This window comes from Sylvia atricapilla, chromosome 3 (assembly GCF_009819655.1).
Source record: "Sylvia atricapilla isolate bSylAtr1 chromosome 3, bSylAtr1.pri, whole genome shotgun sequence".
NCBI classification, from domain to species: Eukaryota; Metazoa; Chordata; class Aves; order Passeriformes; family Sylviidae; genus Sylvia; species Sylvia atricapilla.
This window is the reverse complement of record NC_089142.1, coordinates 69,286,480-69,305,451: the sequence shown is the minus strand read 5'-3', so window position 1 is coordinate 69,305,451 and position 18,972 is coordinate 69,286,480. Positions and strand designations below refer to the sequence as shown.

Here is an 18,972-nt window from a genome sequence, read left to right as displayed (position 1 = left end):
GTCAGTTAGCTAAGTAAGAACGATTTTGACAACGCTCATTAAAGAATGATACAAGAACAGGCATGGAACAATCATTGAAATACATCAATATTACTGGTGTTAGCTAAAAACCAAATAACAGGTGTGGTGGTGCGTACCCCACCCTTCCCAGGCTGCAGTGTGAGAAATGCTTGTTCCTGACAACAGGATAACAGCTACTGTCAGCAATTTAAAATGTGGAAATAAGAGCAATTTAATATTCATCATTTTAATATTAATCATTGTTATTTGTAACATGCATAAGAGATAAAAAATAATCCATGGGAAAACATTCAATTTTAACGCTTAATGAACCAAAGGCCAGTTATGCCAGTGTAAGTCAGTTGGCTGAATTTGAGCTCTCGCAGTGTAACAGAACAGAATCTGTCTGTAAATTTACCTCTTTAATAAATGAGCCAGGTGGCTCACGAAGTGATCTTTATAATAGCAAATTCAGTTGTGCTGGCTTCTTTTGCTTGCATTGTACACTAAGTAGCAATACATAATATTTCTTATTTAGAGAGTGATTTCATGCACAGACCCTGTTTAGGAAGCCTCTGTTACTTTACGTCGAAACAGTAAGTGAGAGAATTTGCCTGAGATGGCAGTGGGGTTCCAAAGCAATTATATCCAAAGATTTGACTTTGTCATGGCATCGGATGTGCCCGTAGCCTAAGAGAACGAAGTTTAAATATCTGTGAGAAACCAGTGCAGCTGATGATGTTGCTCTGCAGTACTTGCGTTTGTAAACTCTGTCCGTGCACCTTGAGCCACCTACCGATGCACCTAAAGCCCTGCTGGAGACCGCCTTTCCCTGTCGGAAGGCAGTGACTGATTCACGCGGGTAAATGTCCGCAAGACCAGGAGAGCGAGCACTTGATTTCACATTGCTGAAGTAGCTGGCTTTTAGATCCGAACCAGCACTCCGTGTCCGCGGTCTCAGCGAAACACGGCGTTTTCACTCATGGGAGCACCTCCCGCACGGAGGATTTAACCCGACGTATCGGCGGGGGCGCGGGATTTCCCGCTGGGAAATGCGGGCTCCCGGCGGACGCGCTTTCTACCCCAGCGGCCGTGGCGCCCGGGAGGGCCATGGGTGGGGCCGACCTGCCCGGCTCCGCGGCTGCCGGGAGCGCCCTACCTGCGGCGGGGCGGTGCAGGAAGGGGGCGGCGCGGCGGGGCGGCGGTTCCGGGCACGTCGCGTTCCTCGCCCCGGGACTCGCCGCGCCCCATGGCCGCTCCGCAGGACGCGCTGCCCCCAGGTGAGGCCGGCGCCGCGGGGAGCTGGGTGGGCGGGCCGGGGGTGGCCCGAGGAGCGGCGGCCGCTGCCGGGGCCCCCGGAGCTCCGGGACCGGCGATGCGCGGGGTGCGGCCCGCGGCTCCCGGGCCGGGCAGAGCCGGGGCCGCGGCTCCTGGGAGCCAGGTGAGGAGCGTAGCCCCGGCCGGGCTGAAAAGAGTTTTTAAATTGCTCCTTTCCCGCTCCGCACACGCCAGTTAAGTATGGTAGTAATTTATCATGTGCTCTGCTGATGTGATTTAGTGTAACTTGTCTTGTCAAGCCTACTTCAGTTTTTAGCGTGTAAGTTTGCGCTAGCTAACAGCACGTTCAAAATACCTTTTTAAAAAACTTTTTCTTAGAAGCCCATATCTCAGGCGGCTACGAAGTCTACAGGCATTAACTTACATAGTAATGGTAATGGTGCAAATAACTTTTAAGCACCTCACCTGTGGTTTGCCAGCATCACAGATTTTTCCGTACCTCTCTGCTCAGACAGGGACAAAGTTTTGAGTAGTTAACAGTAAACAAAAATGCACAAGTGCTGGTGGACGTGGGCTTTTCAGATACTGACTATTCTAGTATAATTTGCCGTATCTTCTCCTCCTTTTCAAGTCTGAATTCATGTGCCTCTAGTCAAAGCAACATTTTTTTTGTTTGGGTTTAATCAAAGAGTTCATCTCTATGAGCAAACATTAGTATTAGAGTGAGTACTTGTTTAAGTTGTGCTAAGTTAAACTATTAATGTGTATGCCTAGCCTTGGTGTGAAAAAGGTCTTATGTGCGTGGTTGAAATATGTAACTGCAGCCGACCTTAAGTGCTTCTCTCAACTACTGGTGGTGTCAGGACTGTGGTGCAAAGAAAAGCTGTTACAGCGGGGAATACTGTACTTGGTGCTTTAGGAACCCCCTCCTGCTTAAAGGTCAAAATGCCAAAGTTCTAAAACTCACTTTCAGACTTCCTTCCAATGCAAGGGTGAAAAGCAGAAAAACTGCTTGCACTGGTAAGTGCAAAGCATTGCATCCCCATTATAGTAGCAGTATTGCTACTATAACAGAGAGTGGTAGAAAAGGTGGGCATTGGTGCAGGTCTGCTGCCCTTCTTGCAGACCGGTCATACTGGATGAGCCCTGGCAGAGCTGTGGTAGCTGCTGAGCAGCGTGCAGGTGCTGCATGGCAGAAATGAACCTCAGGAGCAACCACTGAACCTGATTTATGTCTGTCGGAGTCAATATGCACATGGTGATTTATGTCCATCTGAGTCAACTCGCTTGTGGCTCCCTGTAGAAGTGTAGGGAACTAAATGTGCTCCAGTTGTCTGTATCCTGTCAGGGTGAGTATGGTGGTAATGATTTTGTGAGGGATCCCAGGTAGTGTTGTTATGAAGCTGTCTGTCAAAGTAACCATGAAATCAGACAGTCAGTCAGATGATAGCTTCAGTTCCTGTTGGCCTTTCAGCATGGAAAACTGTGGATGGTTTACATCTGAGATAAACACAGAACTTTCCTCTCTACTGCTTTGTGGACCTGTGTCCTGCTCTATGACAGGAGCTATGGAATGCTGGGGCAGATGCATGTGGGAAAGAGAGAAAGGACGTTTGAATTGCCTTATTCACAATAAAATACTGAGTCTGTGGTTTTCACATTATCTACCTACTATGAGTGGTCAACAAGACCCTGGTGAATCATCTGCAGCCCAATATGTGGAGTCTTTCATCTTAGGTGCAAATATTCATATACAGTCATGCCACTTATAAAAAAAGCTGGGCACTTGGTAGTGCTCTACAACCTAAACAAAACAAACTATTCTTCTTACTATTTTCATAAAGAACTATTAAATAAAGGGAAGCAATTGAGGTATAGGAAATGAAATACAGTTTTAAAATACTTTTCAGGATGGGTGCTAAGCATGAAAGAGGCAGATTCCCATGACAGTGTTTATGTGTGAGACCTAAAAAGCAGGAGTGAGAGGTACACCCTTATACCACATCATCTCTTGTAGAGATACCCTTGGGTCTGCCAAGTCCTTGTTTCAAATGCCTGTATTCTCTGAGCTTCTCCAGTTTTTCCAGTGCTTCCCTCTGGATTGTGGAAAGTATGTTGTCAGTGTGGAAAGTACCTTGGTGGTGTCATGGAGATGTAACAGAGAATAGGGGACAGAGCCCTTACTGGGGGCTCTAGCACTGGGAAAGGCTTTACCTGGATTCTCAGGGACACCCAGGAAGTGCTGCTGGTGGGGCTGCCTCACAGAAGCAGGAGGGAGAGCAACTCTGTCCTACTGCTGCCACCTTTTTTATTTTCAGTTTATTGTGCTGCCTTGCATTGGTTAGTGCTTCAGCTTGTTCTGTTGTATTGAGTGGATTTGTAGGAGTGGGTCCCCAAATAAGCAACTGTGTTAAATTTGAGCTGGTTGGAATAGTGTCTGTGTAACTTCTGTTCTGTTTTGGGCCTCAGTGTTCATAATGTGTGTTTTGTAGTTAGTTTTTGTGACTCTGTTCTGAATCTACTGGGGTTTATATTCCAAAGAAGGTTATCACTAAATACTGATTACAATCATGTCTTACTAGTTGCAGCTGAAAACTTAATGTGTACTTGCAGTAAGTGGCTTTTAGATTAAGAGTGACAAGAATGAAGATCTTGCCACGTAATTTAAAATGTTTCTCAGATTTTCAAAACATTTATAATTATCAACAGAAGAGATTTCTGAAAAATATGGCAGGATGATGTTAAATTACACGAGCATTTTGTGAATCCCAACTTCTCTATGAGATTTGTTTCAGATATTCTGTGCACTTGTGGTCAGTATCCCCCTAGTATTTGTCAATTTAGCCATTGATGCAGAGGATTTAACATTTCATGATTCACCTGCAGGTGCTTTGAAGATTTATTTTTTGATTCTCTTGATATTAATATAGTTGAATTTTACTGTTCTGTTGTATACAAATAATTAATATTTTGCTCAAATATTTTTAAATTAGTATTTTCAATTTTCTGATGTAATCTGGTGTTTGTTATAGTTTTTAATCTTCATTGTAGTTGGTATGTTAGTTTCCTGTTTGAATTATTTCTTTGAGGAAAGAATTGAATGCTGCCAGTAGGAGAACAGAACTTAGCTTTTAAAAAAAATGACTGAATTTTTATTATCTATTGCTGGCATGTTTTGTGATTTTTTTTTTTTTTTTTCACTTAAGATAGTTTGGGATTTTAGTTGACGTCTATCTTTTGTTAGGTTAGGGTTGGGTGTCCTTATCACATGTAGTTTCTCATCTCTGTGCTAGTAGTTCTGACGTTTTCCAGTTTGTCATGTTTTCTTGTGGAAATAAGATATAATGCATGTAATGGCTGCATAGTTGTGTTTTATCTTGGTCAGACAAAGAAGCAAAATATGAATTGGCAGAAATAGTTTGATGATTATGCAGTGATAAAGTTTTCTTTTTTCCAGCAGATCATGCAGCAAAAGAGCCAGTGGAGGATACGGATCCAAGCACTCTTTCCTTAACAATGGTTTGTGTTTCTGGTCTAGTGCAGTTGAAAACATTATAGCTCTCTGTGCTTATGTAATACCACAGCGAAAAAAAGCATTCAAGGATGCTAACTCAAACTGTGAGTGTATATACAAGATTTTGCTTATCTGTATGACTGAACAAACAAACTTTAATCTACTAACCTGTGCAGTCAAAGTGTAAATAAAAATACCAACACGTGCATCAGCTGAACAGGGTGGTATTAACAGGGTGGAGCTGGCCAAGGGAAAACTTCCAAAGGCTATGGCAGTGCCGTCTCTTGAATTTAAAAAAGTCCCAACAACTGAGAAAAATTGGTGCTGACGTTCTTCTGTCTACACAGTTTGGCTGGATAAAAAACCCCACCTAGGGCTAAAAATTGCAACCGTACTAAGCTATCATTACTTCCTGTCGCTGATTTGTATCGCGGAGAGGTGGGATCCAAGAGCAGTGCCTTAGGCAGGCCCGGCGGAGCCTCGGGAGGGACCAAACCGCGCCCTCTGGTGCTCGCTGGTACACAAACCCGCTGGTGTCGGGATCTCCAACAACCCCGGCTCCTGCCGAGGTGGGAGTAGAAGTCATACGAAATTCTATTACAACTTTCTAAAGTGGCTTTCTATAAAAGCCACACCATGTAAGGGCGAGGGCCATAGGGAAGGAGGTAAAATTCGGATACAATAGTAAGTTAGGTCACGCCCAGGAATCAGTAGCTGTCTCCTTAAATTCAGTGATAATAGTTTCCTATTTCATCTTAATCAGCTACGTAAGTTTAAAGCAGAAGGGGAAAATATTTCTTTTTCTTTCAATGCAGTAATATTTTATTAAAAGCTTAATCTAGAAGAGAATTGGCAGTCATGTCTCTTCCTCCTGGCATGCATTATGTTTTCAAGATTATCTTGCTACTTCAGTACAAAATTTCTTTCCTAAACTCTGCTTTTTCACGGAAAATAGCTTTAAAAATACTGTAGCAAAGCAGCAATCTCTGTTACTTCTTCATGTGCTAATCAGTCGTGTTAGCAACTTCTCAGTTCCCACAAAAGAGTGTTGCTGTATCTGATGGTGAACAGATCACCATGTAGCAACTTGAGAGATACAACTATAATTATGCACTTAGAAAAGTAAATAAAGAAAAAGTATATAAATACTCTTCTTTTTCCCCAGCATAATTACACTAAAAAAACAAAAAAAAACCCAACCTAAAACAACAACAACCAAAAAAATCCCTGTGTTTCTTGCCTTTTTTGTGACAGACTGAAAAATATCCTGTCCAAGACACAGGACTACCTAAGGGTAAGTATTGTGAATTCTGTCTATTCAGATATCATTGATCTGTGTTGCTATCTGCAATAAAACCAGTGGTGTTACCTAACAGGTTGAAATACTCATACTTTTTGCTAGATATTTATGTTTTAAATGTAATGCCCTCTTTATTTTTAAGGTCAGTTTGGTGTGTATATCTAACTTTAGAAATTTGCTTCCCAAGTTTAGTTTTGATCTAAAAGTTACTCTAAAACTGTCATCAGAAGACCCAAGTTCTCGATCTGAAAGGAAAATATAGTGGTGCTGTTGAAATACGGGGTTCAGACAACAGATGGTAGAGACATCATGATGTTACATGGTGACTTTGAAGGGACTACCAGTGCCTTCATGTTGTTAGAAATATAATCAAGAAATACCTTTCAGGTCTTTTGCCTTTTACTGCATTCCCAGCCTCATAACCAGTCAACTCTTTGTGCCATCTTTGGTGGTTAATACCATCTATTGGGGAACCTACTATTAGGTCCACTCTGCACAAGTTCTGCCTTTCCTTGCTAAAATTGGAGTCGGGGGTGCAGGTTCTTCAGAAAAATACATGGATTACACAGTGTGAATATCCTCCTTACATTTCCCTGATGTGTGGAGTGGGTTTTTTGTTGTCATCCCAGGCTTGGCCACTGACTTTTGTCCAGGGAATGCACTGTCAGGGGCTTGGTGGAGGAGCACTCTGCCGGTGGTGTGTTCTCCATCCTGTGTTGCACAGCAGGTCTGCAGTGGTACAGACAGAGGAAACCAGGCCTGTCACAATGGAAACTTCTGCTGAGGAGTGGGAGCAGTGTACCACTGGGGTTAAAGAAAAGTTGGAGATTATTCTAGGGCTTGAGAAAGGCAGAGAGAGGAAATGAGCACTCTTCAGAAGTGCTGCTCAGCAGGGAAGGATCAAGTGAGATGGAGACTATTTGAAGTCATAAACTAGTTTCTGTTTATTTGCAGGCAGGTGGTTTGGTCCTTCAAAATTGTTTATTAGCACCAAAGCAATTACACTGGAACATCTTTTTCTATGTCTTGTTTTTTTATCTCACCTGTGACATTAGATCCTCCTCAGAATTAATTTGAAAAATTCCTGAATTTCAAATTTGTCAGGGTTGTTTGAAATCCAAAATTCCATATTCTAAATGTGCCTTATTTAAAAAAGAGAGCTAAGACATAAGTAGAAAGGTCAGTACTTTCTGGAAAGAGGAAGTGCACTTGGTTTATATTTAATTTTCTTACTAAGTGTAAGAAGATGTAATTACTAATATAGCTTGACATTTCCCCTTTGTAGTTGAATGTGATACAAATACCTCTTAGTATTCTGTTCATTCTGTGAATCTAATCCTTTCTCTGAGAATGGCTTTTCATAGTTATTTCTATAAAAAATACAAACTCAGAAGTAGGAGTCTGTCAACTAAAAATTGTAACAGATGTACCGGTCTGATTCTCTGTAACACACAATTATGTTTGTTTCAGATTTAATGTTTGAACAGACAGTACATTGGTAAGAGGGGCTGTCTGTTGCTTTTATTGGTTAATTAATTAATGGGCCATTTTGGAACCATAAGTTATTAAAGTTCTTGGCACCCTTTTCTAATTATGAAATAAAATGGAGTTGAGGGAACTTTTTATCTTGCAGAGGTCACCTTAGTATTTATCATGATTTTATAATAATTCTATTTCCACTCAAATATAGAACAAGTTTCACACATGTTGTTTCCACTGTTTTGATGCCCATGATCTGCATTTTCAGACAGATTGTTTTGTTTTGGTTTTTTTTTTTAAATTGTCTCTGGATCTACAGTCATAAAGAATAATGATGATCCTCTACTAAATATTGACATTACTGGGGATGAAGTATCTTTCAACAATCTTTTAAAACCAGAAAAAAGAGGAGAATAATAATTTTTGGTTTTCTTTTTCTTGCAAGGATGAATTCTTTGATTCAGATCAATTTCTTGACTGAGTTAAGAAAATATTGCTTCTTTCTGGTATGTTATGATTCATAAAGATAATAGAGGTTCGTCAATGAGATCTTGCCACTAAACAAACAACAAATGGCAACATACCAGCACTACAAATGTGGTCATCCCATGGAGCGTTCTTGTATGTAAAAACATGTAGGATGTAACCCTTTAAAAGTTTGTGTTAATGGTCAGTCAGCACCTGACTCAGGGGAATTATGCAAATAGTTTGATGAGGAGGACCCTACTAATAATGCAGAGTGAAATTTGTCCATTTGTACAAGGTTCACAAAGGGTTTATGTATCCTTTGTATCCCATTTTAGGGGTTGAAGTGATGCTTGAAAGGTTAATAGAGTTTGTGCTGTACTACAGAATGCTGTGCTTTTCAATGGACTCCCAAGGCTCTTGATAAACACACTTTGAAATGGATTATTTCAGTGCTTCAGCAAATTCTTGTGTAGTAGAAATCAGTAGGATGAGTCCAGTTTACAAAGAGGCAGAATAAAAGATAAATATTTATGCAGTACTTATTTTAACTGTCATTTTAAGTGTGATGAGAAAAGCAAAACAAAAATTAGAGTGACTTGTGACATCTTCAGCCTACATGGTTGTATTGGTTCAGTTAATATTCTGTAGTCAGCTTTCTGAAAGAACACGACTCTTGCTTTAAAAATAGTGTGATGTTTGTTTAGAAAACAACTGCTACTCTAATGTCTAATCCCTGCAAGGATTATGTTTCTTCTCACAGTCATGCTCTGCATGATTGCTACAGACTCTGCTGATTTAACATTTTGGGCTTTTAATCTAGCAATTCCCAGTGTTTGATCATGATATAGAGTTAATTTTTGTATGTTAGTCACCTACACTATAATTTGTTTGATAGTCTTACTATTTAAATTTGTGTGTGAGTGGAAGACCAGTGTTTCACACTCTTTGCCTTAGATGAGGAATACCTAACAGATCAAGTTACTTTGGAAATTGCATCTGTGAACATCAAGACCCTTACGTCAGATTCTGGCCTAATCCAACAGGTAAGAAAAATGATACTTGAACTTGAACTAAATTACTGCTGTTAATTACATATGTTAACAAGTAAGTATATTTTCAGACTATATCTGGAGAGCACAAAACTATTCAGTAAAACAGACCAGAAATTTGCTTTCTTTTCAAGAGTTAAGTGAAGGGAGCTTTCATGGAGAAGAGCAAAAAAAAAAAGGAGATCATTTTATTGTTAACATTACTTTTTACTTTAAATAGGTTTTGATCAATGTATTGATGTTCTGGAGAAGAGCCAGCAAAGAGTTAAAGCTTTGTCATGCATGCTGTCCCTCTGGTGAAAGTAAAGCCAGACAGAGAGGAAGTAAGGAATCCTAGATCTTGCCCTTAGGGAGGTATTAGATTGTTTTGCTTTGATTTTGGGACACTGCTCTTCCCATAGTTGAAACACTGTCCACTTTTTGTGAAATCTTGCATTGCCATAGGAAGGGCAATGCTGAGTGACCCCCTTGCTCCGTGGTAATCATCTTTCAAGTGAATGTTATTTGCTGAATTTCAAACTGATTCTCTTTGGGTTGAGCAGAAAACTTGGAGAAGAGAAATGAATGGGCATTTTCCAGCAAGATGAAGAATTAAAAGGAGTTCCTAATGCCAGAATCCCAGCTGAATTCCATCAGAAACAAACATGGGTTTGGTATGCATTTCACAGATGATGGAGGTAACTGTTCCTTGCCATCATCAAGAAGAGAGCATTTATTGGCAGTTTAGAATCACTATAAAGATAATTCATTGTATTAGGGTGGCAATGGTTTCACAGAGCTGGAAAGCTTTCTGCTTACCTTCAGACTGTACATAAGTTTATGGCTTTGATTAGACCTGTAGAGGATGATTGGATCTTCATTGTGGGCAAAAAGTATTCTTGCTTAGTGCCTTCATTTCCCTGGCAGTAACACTACATTGTCTTATTGCAATTACATTACAAGAAAATGATCTTGAATAAACTTGAGTGCATCTGACTTGATGAATTGGATAATGTCTGATAGTAAAAATATGAATTTTGAAAACAGATGTATAGCACAGGTAAGTATCACTGCTTTTCTTTGTACTTTCTGCAGTACTACCCACTCTTATATTTTATGCCTTATAGGGCATGTATAATGGCATAAGGGCACTTAGGCATTGGCTTTCACAATAAGGTTTGAACTTCAATGAATTGATAAAGTCTGGGAAATGAAGGTCAGGACAGCAGTTAAGTATCTGGGGGTTTTTTTGGTGGTTGTTGTTGGTGTGTTGGGCTTTTTGTGGTTTTTGTTGTTGTTTTTGTTTTTTTAAAATTTGCTTCTTTGTTTCTTGTGAAGTAAATCTCTGGGGAGGCTGAGCTGTGCTGGGAAGTTCCTTATTCTCCCTAATGAGCTACCCTTCTGGGAATTTGCTCCTTGAGGCTCAGTAATAACATTCTGCCTTTTTCAGGAATTTGTGGGAGTGGAGACAATTGCTGTAATCATGAACTTCAGATTTAATTTTTTTAACTTTGGGTGCTCACATGTTGCCGTGAAGGCTGAGTTTGTGTTTAGAAAGTGCTGTCCAGATAAAGCTGTCGTGGTCGTGGTAGAAAAGTAAACTATTAGAAGATAATGGCAAGGCGTACTCAGTTGCAATTGGCATATGTTAGATCTCTCTTGAGCAGAGAGCAGACATTTTGATGTTGCATGTGTGGTCCTGCAGTTTTCAGGGAGTAAAGAAATACTGAAAACAGTATGCAAATTTTTCCTTTCTTAACAAAGTCTGTAAATATTTTGGAGAGAGTTCACCTTCTTTATAATTAGATTGTGAATGTATGCAAGTTCACCACAGCAGCTGAAACTGCCTGTAATCTATTTTTAGTGGATTTCTTAGTAGAGAAGGTGTAGCAGGTAGGACTAGAGTATCCTATTACACTATATTGTTACCCATATATTGACTTCTGTTTGTATGCACAACCTGCAAAATTAAGAAGCCTGCTGTTACAGTTTCGGAAGAATGACACAGTACAAAAAGATCAACAATACTTCACTGCAGCTATCTAAGGGGAAAATCCCCTTCTACTTTCATCTTTAAATCCTCAGCAGAAGAAAGCTATTTCACCTGGCTCCACACCTGCATAGTTAAAGTAAGGGCAGCTGTAGTTTCCCCACAGTTTTACAATCAAGGGGCTGTCCTTCCAGTTTTTAGAGGTTGCTAAGTAGTTGAATTTAAATGTTACAATGTGTGATACAGTCTCAGGCTGCTAAGTAATTTCATTATGTTTAATTAGCAGACCAAACACCATTGAGGGAATGTTAACTTCGAACAGGGGGAGGGTTAGATATGAGCTGCAAAAATGTTCACATCCACCTGTTGTCTAAAAAAGCTTCCTATGTAAAAAAAATTCTCCACTTTGCCTAGATCAACAAAACAGTCCCTTACTGCTACTTGTTATGGGCAAAATTCTTGGTTTTTTCATTGCAAAACATTTTAAAAATCCTTTAAATCAAACCATATGAATTGTTAAATAACTTTTGGGTGTTTAAGAGAGAGTTAGTTAAAAGATGCAATGCTATAACCTATCATTAATAAAAATGCAGTTGTTCAGTGCATACAACCAACAGGGCAGTTTTATGAGCCAAAGCATGGAAATACTGCCTGAAAAGACTGCAGATTGTTAGCAATTCCTCAAAACTATATGTATATTCTCTGTCTGACTTTACAAGTAGCTTGGGATTCTTCTAAGTAACCTCCTGCTGGTTGTAAATTAGTCAAATACTTATTCCAGTGTTCAATTACATTGTTTTATTGTGACTTTATGTTTGTTTTCTGCTTTGTAGCCAGAAGACAAAGACACAGAAAACCTTACTGACAAATCACTTTCAGGTAATATGTCAGCTTTATTGTTCTCCATATTTTATTCCTAGGTTTTATTTGAAAGTGCTTTTTTAAAAATTGCTGTTTGTCATAACAAATAACTGCCTGGATAATTAGTGCTTATGAAGCTCATTTAATTACCAGTGTCATTTACAGCTTCCCCTTTGTTCTAAGAGGATGGTGATCAATAATACAGACCATACAAAATATACAAGTTGGACTTCCCAAATACATTTAGTACCTCTGCCTTTGGAAGTGATGTGTAAATAGCAGTCAAGAGAGAGCAGAAGCTGGCAGTAGGCTGTGAGTGCTTATCCCATTATTGTGTGAGTTCTGCTGGGGAGAGGTGTGTGTATATGATATATAGTTCTCTTAGTCTAACAGTAAGAAACTGAGAGTTCCTATCCGTAAAAAAGCTTTTCCTATCAGGTAGCATTAAGATCATGCAATCAGCTGGGTAGTGCTTGTCAGCATCTAACACAGGGGCACCTTAGAAAAGCAGGATTCTTTATGATGCTTTTTATAGTCTTCCAGATGGTATAGCACAAGAAGCAGGTTGGTTTAGTTTTGTTTACTTATATCTGTGCCCTTTTACAGAGGTGTTTTCTTTACCCCTTCTCTATTTCTATTGGAGGACAAAACTTGCCCTGGCAACCATGCCAGAGTAAATAAGATGAAATTCAGATAGGGTGCTCTTCTGCCCTCCAAGCTCAGCCAGAAATTTGATTGGATTATATTAATTTTTCCTTGTTTGTATATGGAAAGGTTGGTATGAATGAAGCAAAAAAGTTTTGTCTCACTTGAGCAAGAGTTTAGGATTCACAGGAAGAACAGATGAATTAACATACATATTCCTGTAGAGAACAGCTGCAAGGCCTGTGGAATACCTGTGAGCTAAGATGTCACCAGAACATGTTTCCCTTGAACTGGCAATCTAAGCATTTGTATGAAGTTATGTGTCTTAAGCAGTGTTATTGCTGCACGTCTTAACTTGTTGAAAACTTCAGAAGTTGTCCTTGGCCTGCTAAAAAAGCAATCTGGTGAGCAATGTTACAAAACTAACAATAGCCTGTTCTTACTTTAAAAATAAAATACAACGTGCATGCAGACATTATATTCTGGAATTTTCACACAATTTGACAATAATTACTGAAAATAAATAATTGATGTTAAAAAAAGGAGCCACAAAATCCCACAAACAGATGCTGTTGTCCTTATGAGTAGGTGGCAGTAACTACCAGATTTGTCCTTTGCCAGAGATACAGTTCAGGCCTCTGATACAGCACTTGTAAATTGTGTGTCACCATTTTCTGTTGTTTTTAATTAATAATTTGATTAAAATCAGCCCCTTTTTCAGAGTTTTGTCTGAACAAGGACAAGCTACTTCCCTATTTTAAGCTGTACAATGAGGCTGAAGCACAGAAACATTGGGAGAAGCTTCTGGGCCGTGTCCATTATCTACTATTTGGAGATACCAGATTCTCCCTGCTTTCAAAAAAGAGCAGGGAGAGTCAAGGTCATATCTGCAGCCAGAATGCTCAGACCATTCCCTGCAGCATTGCAGTGTCAAAGGTCTTGGTATTAGAGTTTGACTACTGGTTTCTACATGGTTTAAGGGGTATTAATATATAATACAGTCTGATAGCACCACATTGTTCCCAGGTTTGGGAGAGGTACTGACTATGGTGTGGAGGAGATTTCTAAATGGCAATTTTCAGTATTTGATGCAGATTTTAGAACATATCACCACCTCTTTCCAGCAACTTGGTATTTTAGTTTTTCTCACACATGGAGGAGTATGCACTTTATTCCTTTTCATGATCTACATTTGAAATAGGCTTTGTTGGTAAAACAGGGACAGTATTTATTGCAAGAGGTCTCACAAAGCAAAGGAACATACCTAATTTTTCATTGTGTTAAAGTACTAGATGTTAGTTGTGTTTGGATCTGTCAGCAGAGATTCTCCTGGTGCATGTATCTCATGTTGTTATGAAGGCAGCAGCTCAGAAATGCAAAACCTTTTCTTTCATTCCACAACACAGGAACACAAGATGCATGGAATGCACACATAATCCTGTTGGTGATCTAAGTGGGCATTTTGGCAGATTCAGGGAAGTGACATTGTTCCAAAAACAGAAATGGGGACTATCCTAGCTCACACACTGCATTGAACCCTATGTCTTTTCTGTAAAGGTATAAATACAGTACTTTCAAAATTGCTGTCTTTTCGATTAAAGCCACTTTTGATTAGAGTGTAGTGGAGAGAGTCATTTTAGAAAGTTAATTTCCCAAGTTCTTCATGAAGAGAGGCACGGTATATCACTATTCTGACTTTTTCAGAAGCAATTCAAAGCAACTCCTCAAGCCTTTATGCTTTTAACTTTTTGTTCCTGGTGATACCACACCAATAGAAGCCTAATTTCTTCCCATGTAACGGTTTTCACTGCAGATCTCAAGAAGACCTGCAAGGAAAATGTCACCTGCTCCTTGTGCTTATTCCGTGCACCGACCATCAGTGACATGCTCAATGACGAGGACTTGTTGTACACAGTGAGGCTAAAGCTGGATCCCTGCCATCCAACAGTGAAAAACTGGAGAAATTTAGCAAGCAAGTGGGGGATGACATATGATGAATTGTGTTTCCTTGAACAAAAGCCCCAAAGTCCCACCTTGGAGTTCTTGCTACGGAATAGTGACCGGACTGTGGAGCAGCTGATTGATCTCTGTAAATTTTATAAGAGAATTGATGTTGTGAAAGTGCTATTGAAATGGGTGGAGGAGGAATGGCCCAAGAGAGGGAACAGAACTTACCAGAATGACTTCTAGGTCAAAGAAAGTTGTCAGTCTGTATGTGTTAAATGCTAGCTACCACTAATGCATTGGAAGTTTCCCTTGCAAGAAAGAGAAAAGTCTGTACTGAGGGTTTGTATACTGTGTAAGCTTTATCTACTGTATACACAAATGTAAGCTTTATGCCCTCAGGGTTACAAAGATAACCTTCCAAAAGGGGATGAAATAATCCAGATTGTGTTCTTGTGTCTGCAAATACCTTCAGTTTCTTTGCTGCTGTTCACAGCCTTCCTGAAAAGAAAAGAAATGGCCAGACCACTTGTTTTACTGCAGCAGTTGTGAACCATATCAGTTGTGTGCTGTTCCTATTGGGAAAGCCACAGTTAGAAGGCAAGTCTCTTGGCCTTACTGGCAGCCCTCCCACAATTTTCTATGTTCCACCTAGTACAAGATGAGGTGGAATCTTTTGCTTCCTTTTTAGTTGTTTTTTAAGCTTTGTGACACTGTTTTTGGCACAGGAACACCTCAGTGTTCCAGGCAGCATTTTGGGTCTGAATGTTACATTTAACCGAATATTCAACATCACATTTGAGCAAATTAAGTCTCTTTTGTGAACAAGAGTAGACATTAAACAATAACAGAAGGTAAACAAAATAATTACTCACATGCTACTACATCATAGGCCATATATTTACTCTAAGAAGAAATCATGCAATTCACAGAGACTTTTCAACCCATAACCTTGAGGGGCAAAAAGAACCAATAAAAAGGCTCTATGCCTAAAATTACTTCCCAAAGATTTAAAAACAGTGTACACTCTGAGTGCATGTATCAAATCCCTCTCACTTTGCAGTGCAAGAGGATGGCACCACAGGGTATTGTTAGTATTGACTGTAACTTCCCTTTTCACAGGCTGTGGTTTTTTTCTTTTTACAGTCCTGTGAGTTGGCCTTATTTTCTGTCCCACACCAAGGCAGTTCCAGTCTTGTGTGAAACTAGCACTATATATTGATTAAAGCCACTCTAATGGAAAAGGAACAGCTGAATTCACCTACAGCCCAGGTGAATGGTTATTAAAGCACTTATAGTGGTTTATAGACTGATGTTTTTTTTAAAGGATTTTGATACTCTGAATTACACTGTTTACACTTTAAATGTTTCAGAATTGGCCTTTTTCTTACCATTCTTCTGACATCTCAGACAATGTAGTATGTACATAGGTGTATATACCAAAGCACTGGTCAAGATGTGGGGCAAAACTAGAATGGGGTGCAGGTTGATACACTGTTTACTTTTCTTGAGTAGGAATAATAAGAATTAGTAGCAAAGCTGAGGGCAGTCTAATGCTGTATGCTGAGTTTCTTACTGTAAGAGATTGAAAAGGGACCTCTAGTAATACTTTACTATAGATACTGAGTGATATGGTTACAGAAGAGCTAGAAGTAAAGGCTAACATTTTCAATGTCAGGCACTTAAAATTAACTTTATTTTAGTGACTTCAATAAGGTGAAAGTCTTGTTTCAGGGTAAAGAAATTGACCTAATTTTGAGGTTTGAATTTTTTATTTTTTTAGAAAAGACTGGAATTTGTAATAATTTTTTTTAACAATTCCTCAAAAAAAGCTGCTACTCTTTCAAAGTCTAGTTTTCTAGCTGTATTTTAAGGAGGAAATTTTACTGCTCTGTCTCATTGGGGCTGCAGTTCAAGTGTTTAATGGTTCTCTCCAAAGAGAGGGGGTTTCCCAACAGATGTCTGTCAGCTTGTAACTTTTGCAGATAATCTTCTGTGTTCAGTTAGATGCTCTAGATTCAGCTTTGGGGACTATTCCTGTGGCTGGGCTGCCTGCTGCCTTCAGTTCCTACAGAAGCATCCACTGCCAGTGTCAAATAGCTCGTAATGCAGCTTGTCCAACCTAATTCCCATACCTTGGGCTGACTGCATGTGTGGTTTAGGATCATATGTCTGTATGCACACAGCTTTTCCCTCCCATAACATGCCACAGGTGTTTTCTGTGTGACGTTGTAATATGCTCTGCTTTGGTAGATCCAGACCAGCTGGAATGCTCACCTAAGAATCAGAATGGGAATATGAAATTATGCAGTAGCCTTCCTGAATCAATATGTTCAACTGAAAGCTACTGCTTTTCCTGATTTCTGGGTAAAATTTGTCTTGTGAAGGTGAGTTTGATCTCTTGGGGCTCTTCAAAAGTCAGTGTCAGATGCAAGAGTTCATGTTGGATGGAAACAAAGTTGCTTCTGAGAGTTCATAGATGGATTCTATATAAATTCAGCTCTGAAGGTTGAAAATGTTAGCCTTAAACTTCACCACGCACTGGATTACTTATTACTATACTTGAAATACTCTTTTTTCCTCCTTGTATGGTATAAATGGAGATGTATACACTCTTTTTTTAGTTTTATATCTGTTTTCAAGATATTGGTTCTAAGTGTTCAATTTATTCTTATGTCTTCTGTTATAATGTGTACTGTTTCTAGAAGAAATACAGTTGTCAGTGTTTGACTTCATTGTATTTGTTTTCATTACAGCTAGGAAAACAGCTGTTTTCCTTCTCACCAGTCACCTTGGAATTACTGAACTATCAATTACTTGTTCTGTGTAAAAAATACCTTATATATGAAATTCATGATGCCTTAAAGCACTTATGTTTGCAACACATACTGCTGTTGAAGAAAGGAAGATGCATTATTTTAATCTTTTTCATATGAAAAATGAGTTAATTTTGGTAAGATGATGAACAAAACTATTTAATTAGAAACTTGTAGCTGAGTTACTAAGAGATGTATGAAACATGTATGGGGTGAACTTTCCTGAGTTAATAACCAGTCTGATACTGGACACTAAAAGGGCTCTACTAGGCTATCTGTTTTGTTGCATTATATCCCTCTCGTATATCTGTATAAGACCTGCTGTCTCTGTGCCTGCAGGATGATCAGTGGCCTTTGCCACCCACTGCAGCTTCTATGAAGCTGACCAAATCACTGTATTATTTCATTTTTGCAAGCTTATCTAAGATATAATGAGCTTAATAACTGTTCTTCAATGACAAAGTTGTGGTGCTGTGCTCCAGGAGAACCTAGTTTTCCTGTGCAGACAGCTATGAGGTATCCTCAGCAAAATGGTGACAGGGTCCAGTTGTGCAGAAAGGAAATGGGCTACTGAATAACTGGATCAATATGATTTCAACAGAAGCTGTTTATTGTTTACATTATAGATTCTAGGTCTATTGTCCATGTGGGCACAGATCTCTGGGTTGGCTAAGCTGCTTCTTCATGAGGCAGGCACACATCCTTCAGGACATCCAGCTGGTCAAGCGTCCATCCTCACGTTGTCTTTCTCCTGTTTAGGGTTTACATTTTTTGCAGACATTTTCTCAGGCTCTCTTCTTATTTTTGATCTTGTTGTTTTCTCAGTAACCTTGATGAATTCCTGAGAGCTCTAACAAAAAAAACCTGCAGGTGGTTTGATAATATTACTCACAACCAATTTGGCTAGTGCATCAGAATGGCCTGTTATACAGATACATTGCTACATTGATACAGTTGCCTTACTCTCTGCATGCACTTCCCTTGCATCTGTGGAGAGGAATGCAGGATAGGTTTGGGACTGTCCTTTGGAATCTACCATAAAGGATAGGGGTAGTCAGAGTATGGTCCTAGATGCTTGCTTTAAAATAACTTGTACAGAAACTGTAAACCAAAGGCTCTTCAGTACTGAAAAACAGAGAGCTGCAGCTTGGTCTGGGCAGTGCTTTGTGCAAGAGGCTGCATGTTTTTCACTGTCCCAAAAGGCCTCCCACAGTTCCAAGTCAAGCTGTTAGCAAGAGTAAAGAAATGTAAATTCTGCCTTATGGTTCTTTAAACTAGGGTAGCACACTTGATTTGTGGCCAGACGTAGCTGGAAATTATTTGTCAGAATTATTTAAACAAGGTCAAAGAAAGTGCATGGCATTTATAATAACTTAAAGAGCAGCCTATGTGTGTAATTTTTGCAGCAGATCATGTTCTTCTGTCCATGAAGGCAAAGCAATTAGTTATAAATAAACTACTTTCAATATATCTTGTGAATTTTAAATAATGACTCACTTTTGGATAGAAGGGCAGAGCACCATTACATGAGGGTGTGAGCTTGTTTTGACAGTAAAGTGATTTTCCTTGTCCCTGACTTCTGCGAGTTCCATAGCCATTCCATGCTATGGTCAGCTGACCTTAAGTCAACTAGTATGGATCTGCTGGTC

The 18,972-nt window shown here is 39.5% G+C and overlaps 1 protein-coding gene across 2 annotated transcripts; it reads left to right on the top strand.

The window, feature by feature from the left end:
- The first annotated feature begins 1,205 nt into the window (after window positions 1-1,205).
- Window positions 1,206-17,242, top strand: EDARADD (EDAR associated via death domain). Of its 2 annotated transcripts, none has more exons than XM_066315689.1 (6): window positions 1,206-1,280; window positions 4,739-4,797; window positions 6,047-6,086; window positions 8,994-9,082; window positions 11,891-11,936; window positions 14,377-17,242. In XM_066315689.1, the coding sequence occupies exons 1-6, from the start codon at window positions 1,250-1,252 to the stop codon at window positions 14,751-14,753; spliced, it is 642 nt and encodes a 213-aa protein (XP_066171786.1). In that variant the 5' UTR covers window positions 1,206-1,249; the 3' UTR covers window positions 14,754-17,242. The 2 variants fall into 2 exon arrangements, with proteins under 2 accessions (XP_066171786.1, XP_066171785.1); XM_066315688.1 differs by having other exon boundaries at window positions 1,215-1,280; window positions 4,736-4,797.
- The last annotated feature ends 1,730 nt before the right edge of the window (window positions 17,243-18,972 follow it).

Excerpts from the sequence above, each read along its gene's own strand:
- EDARADD (XM_066315688.1), top strand. The coding sequence starts at position 1,250 with ATGGCCGCTCCGCAGGACGCGCTGCCCCCAG. Across the intron at positions 6,087-8,993 it reads AGACACAGGACTACCTAAGG|ATGAGGAATACCTAACAGAT; the intron begins GTAAGTATTGTG and ends TCTTTGCCTTAG. Across the intron at positions 9,083-11,890 it reads ATTCTGGCCTAATCCAACAG|CCAGAAGACAAAGACACAGA; the intron begins GTAAGAAAAATG and ends TCTGCTTTGTAG.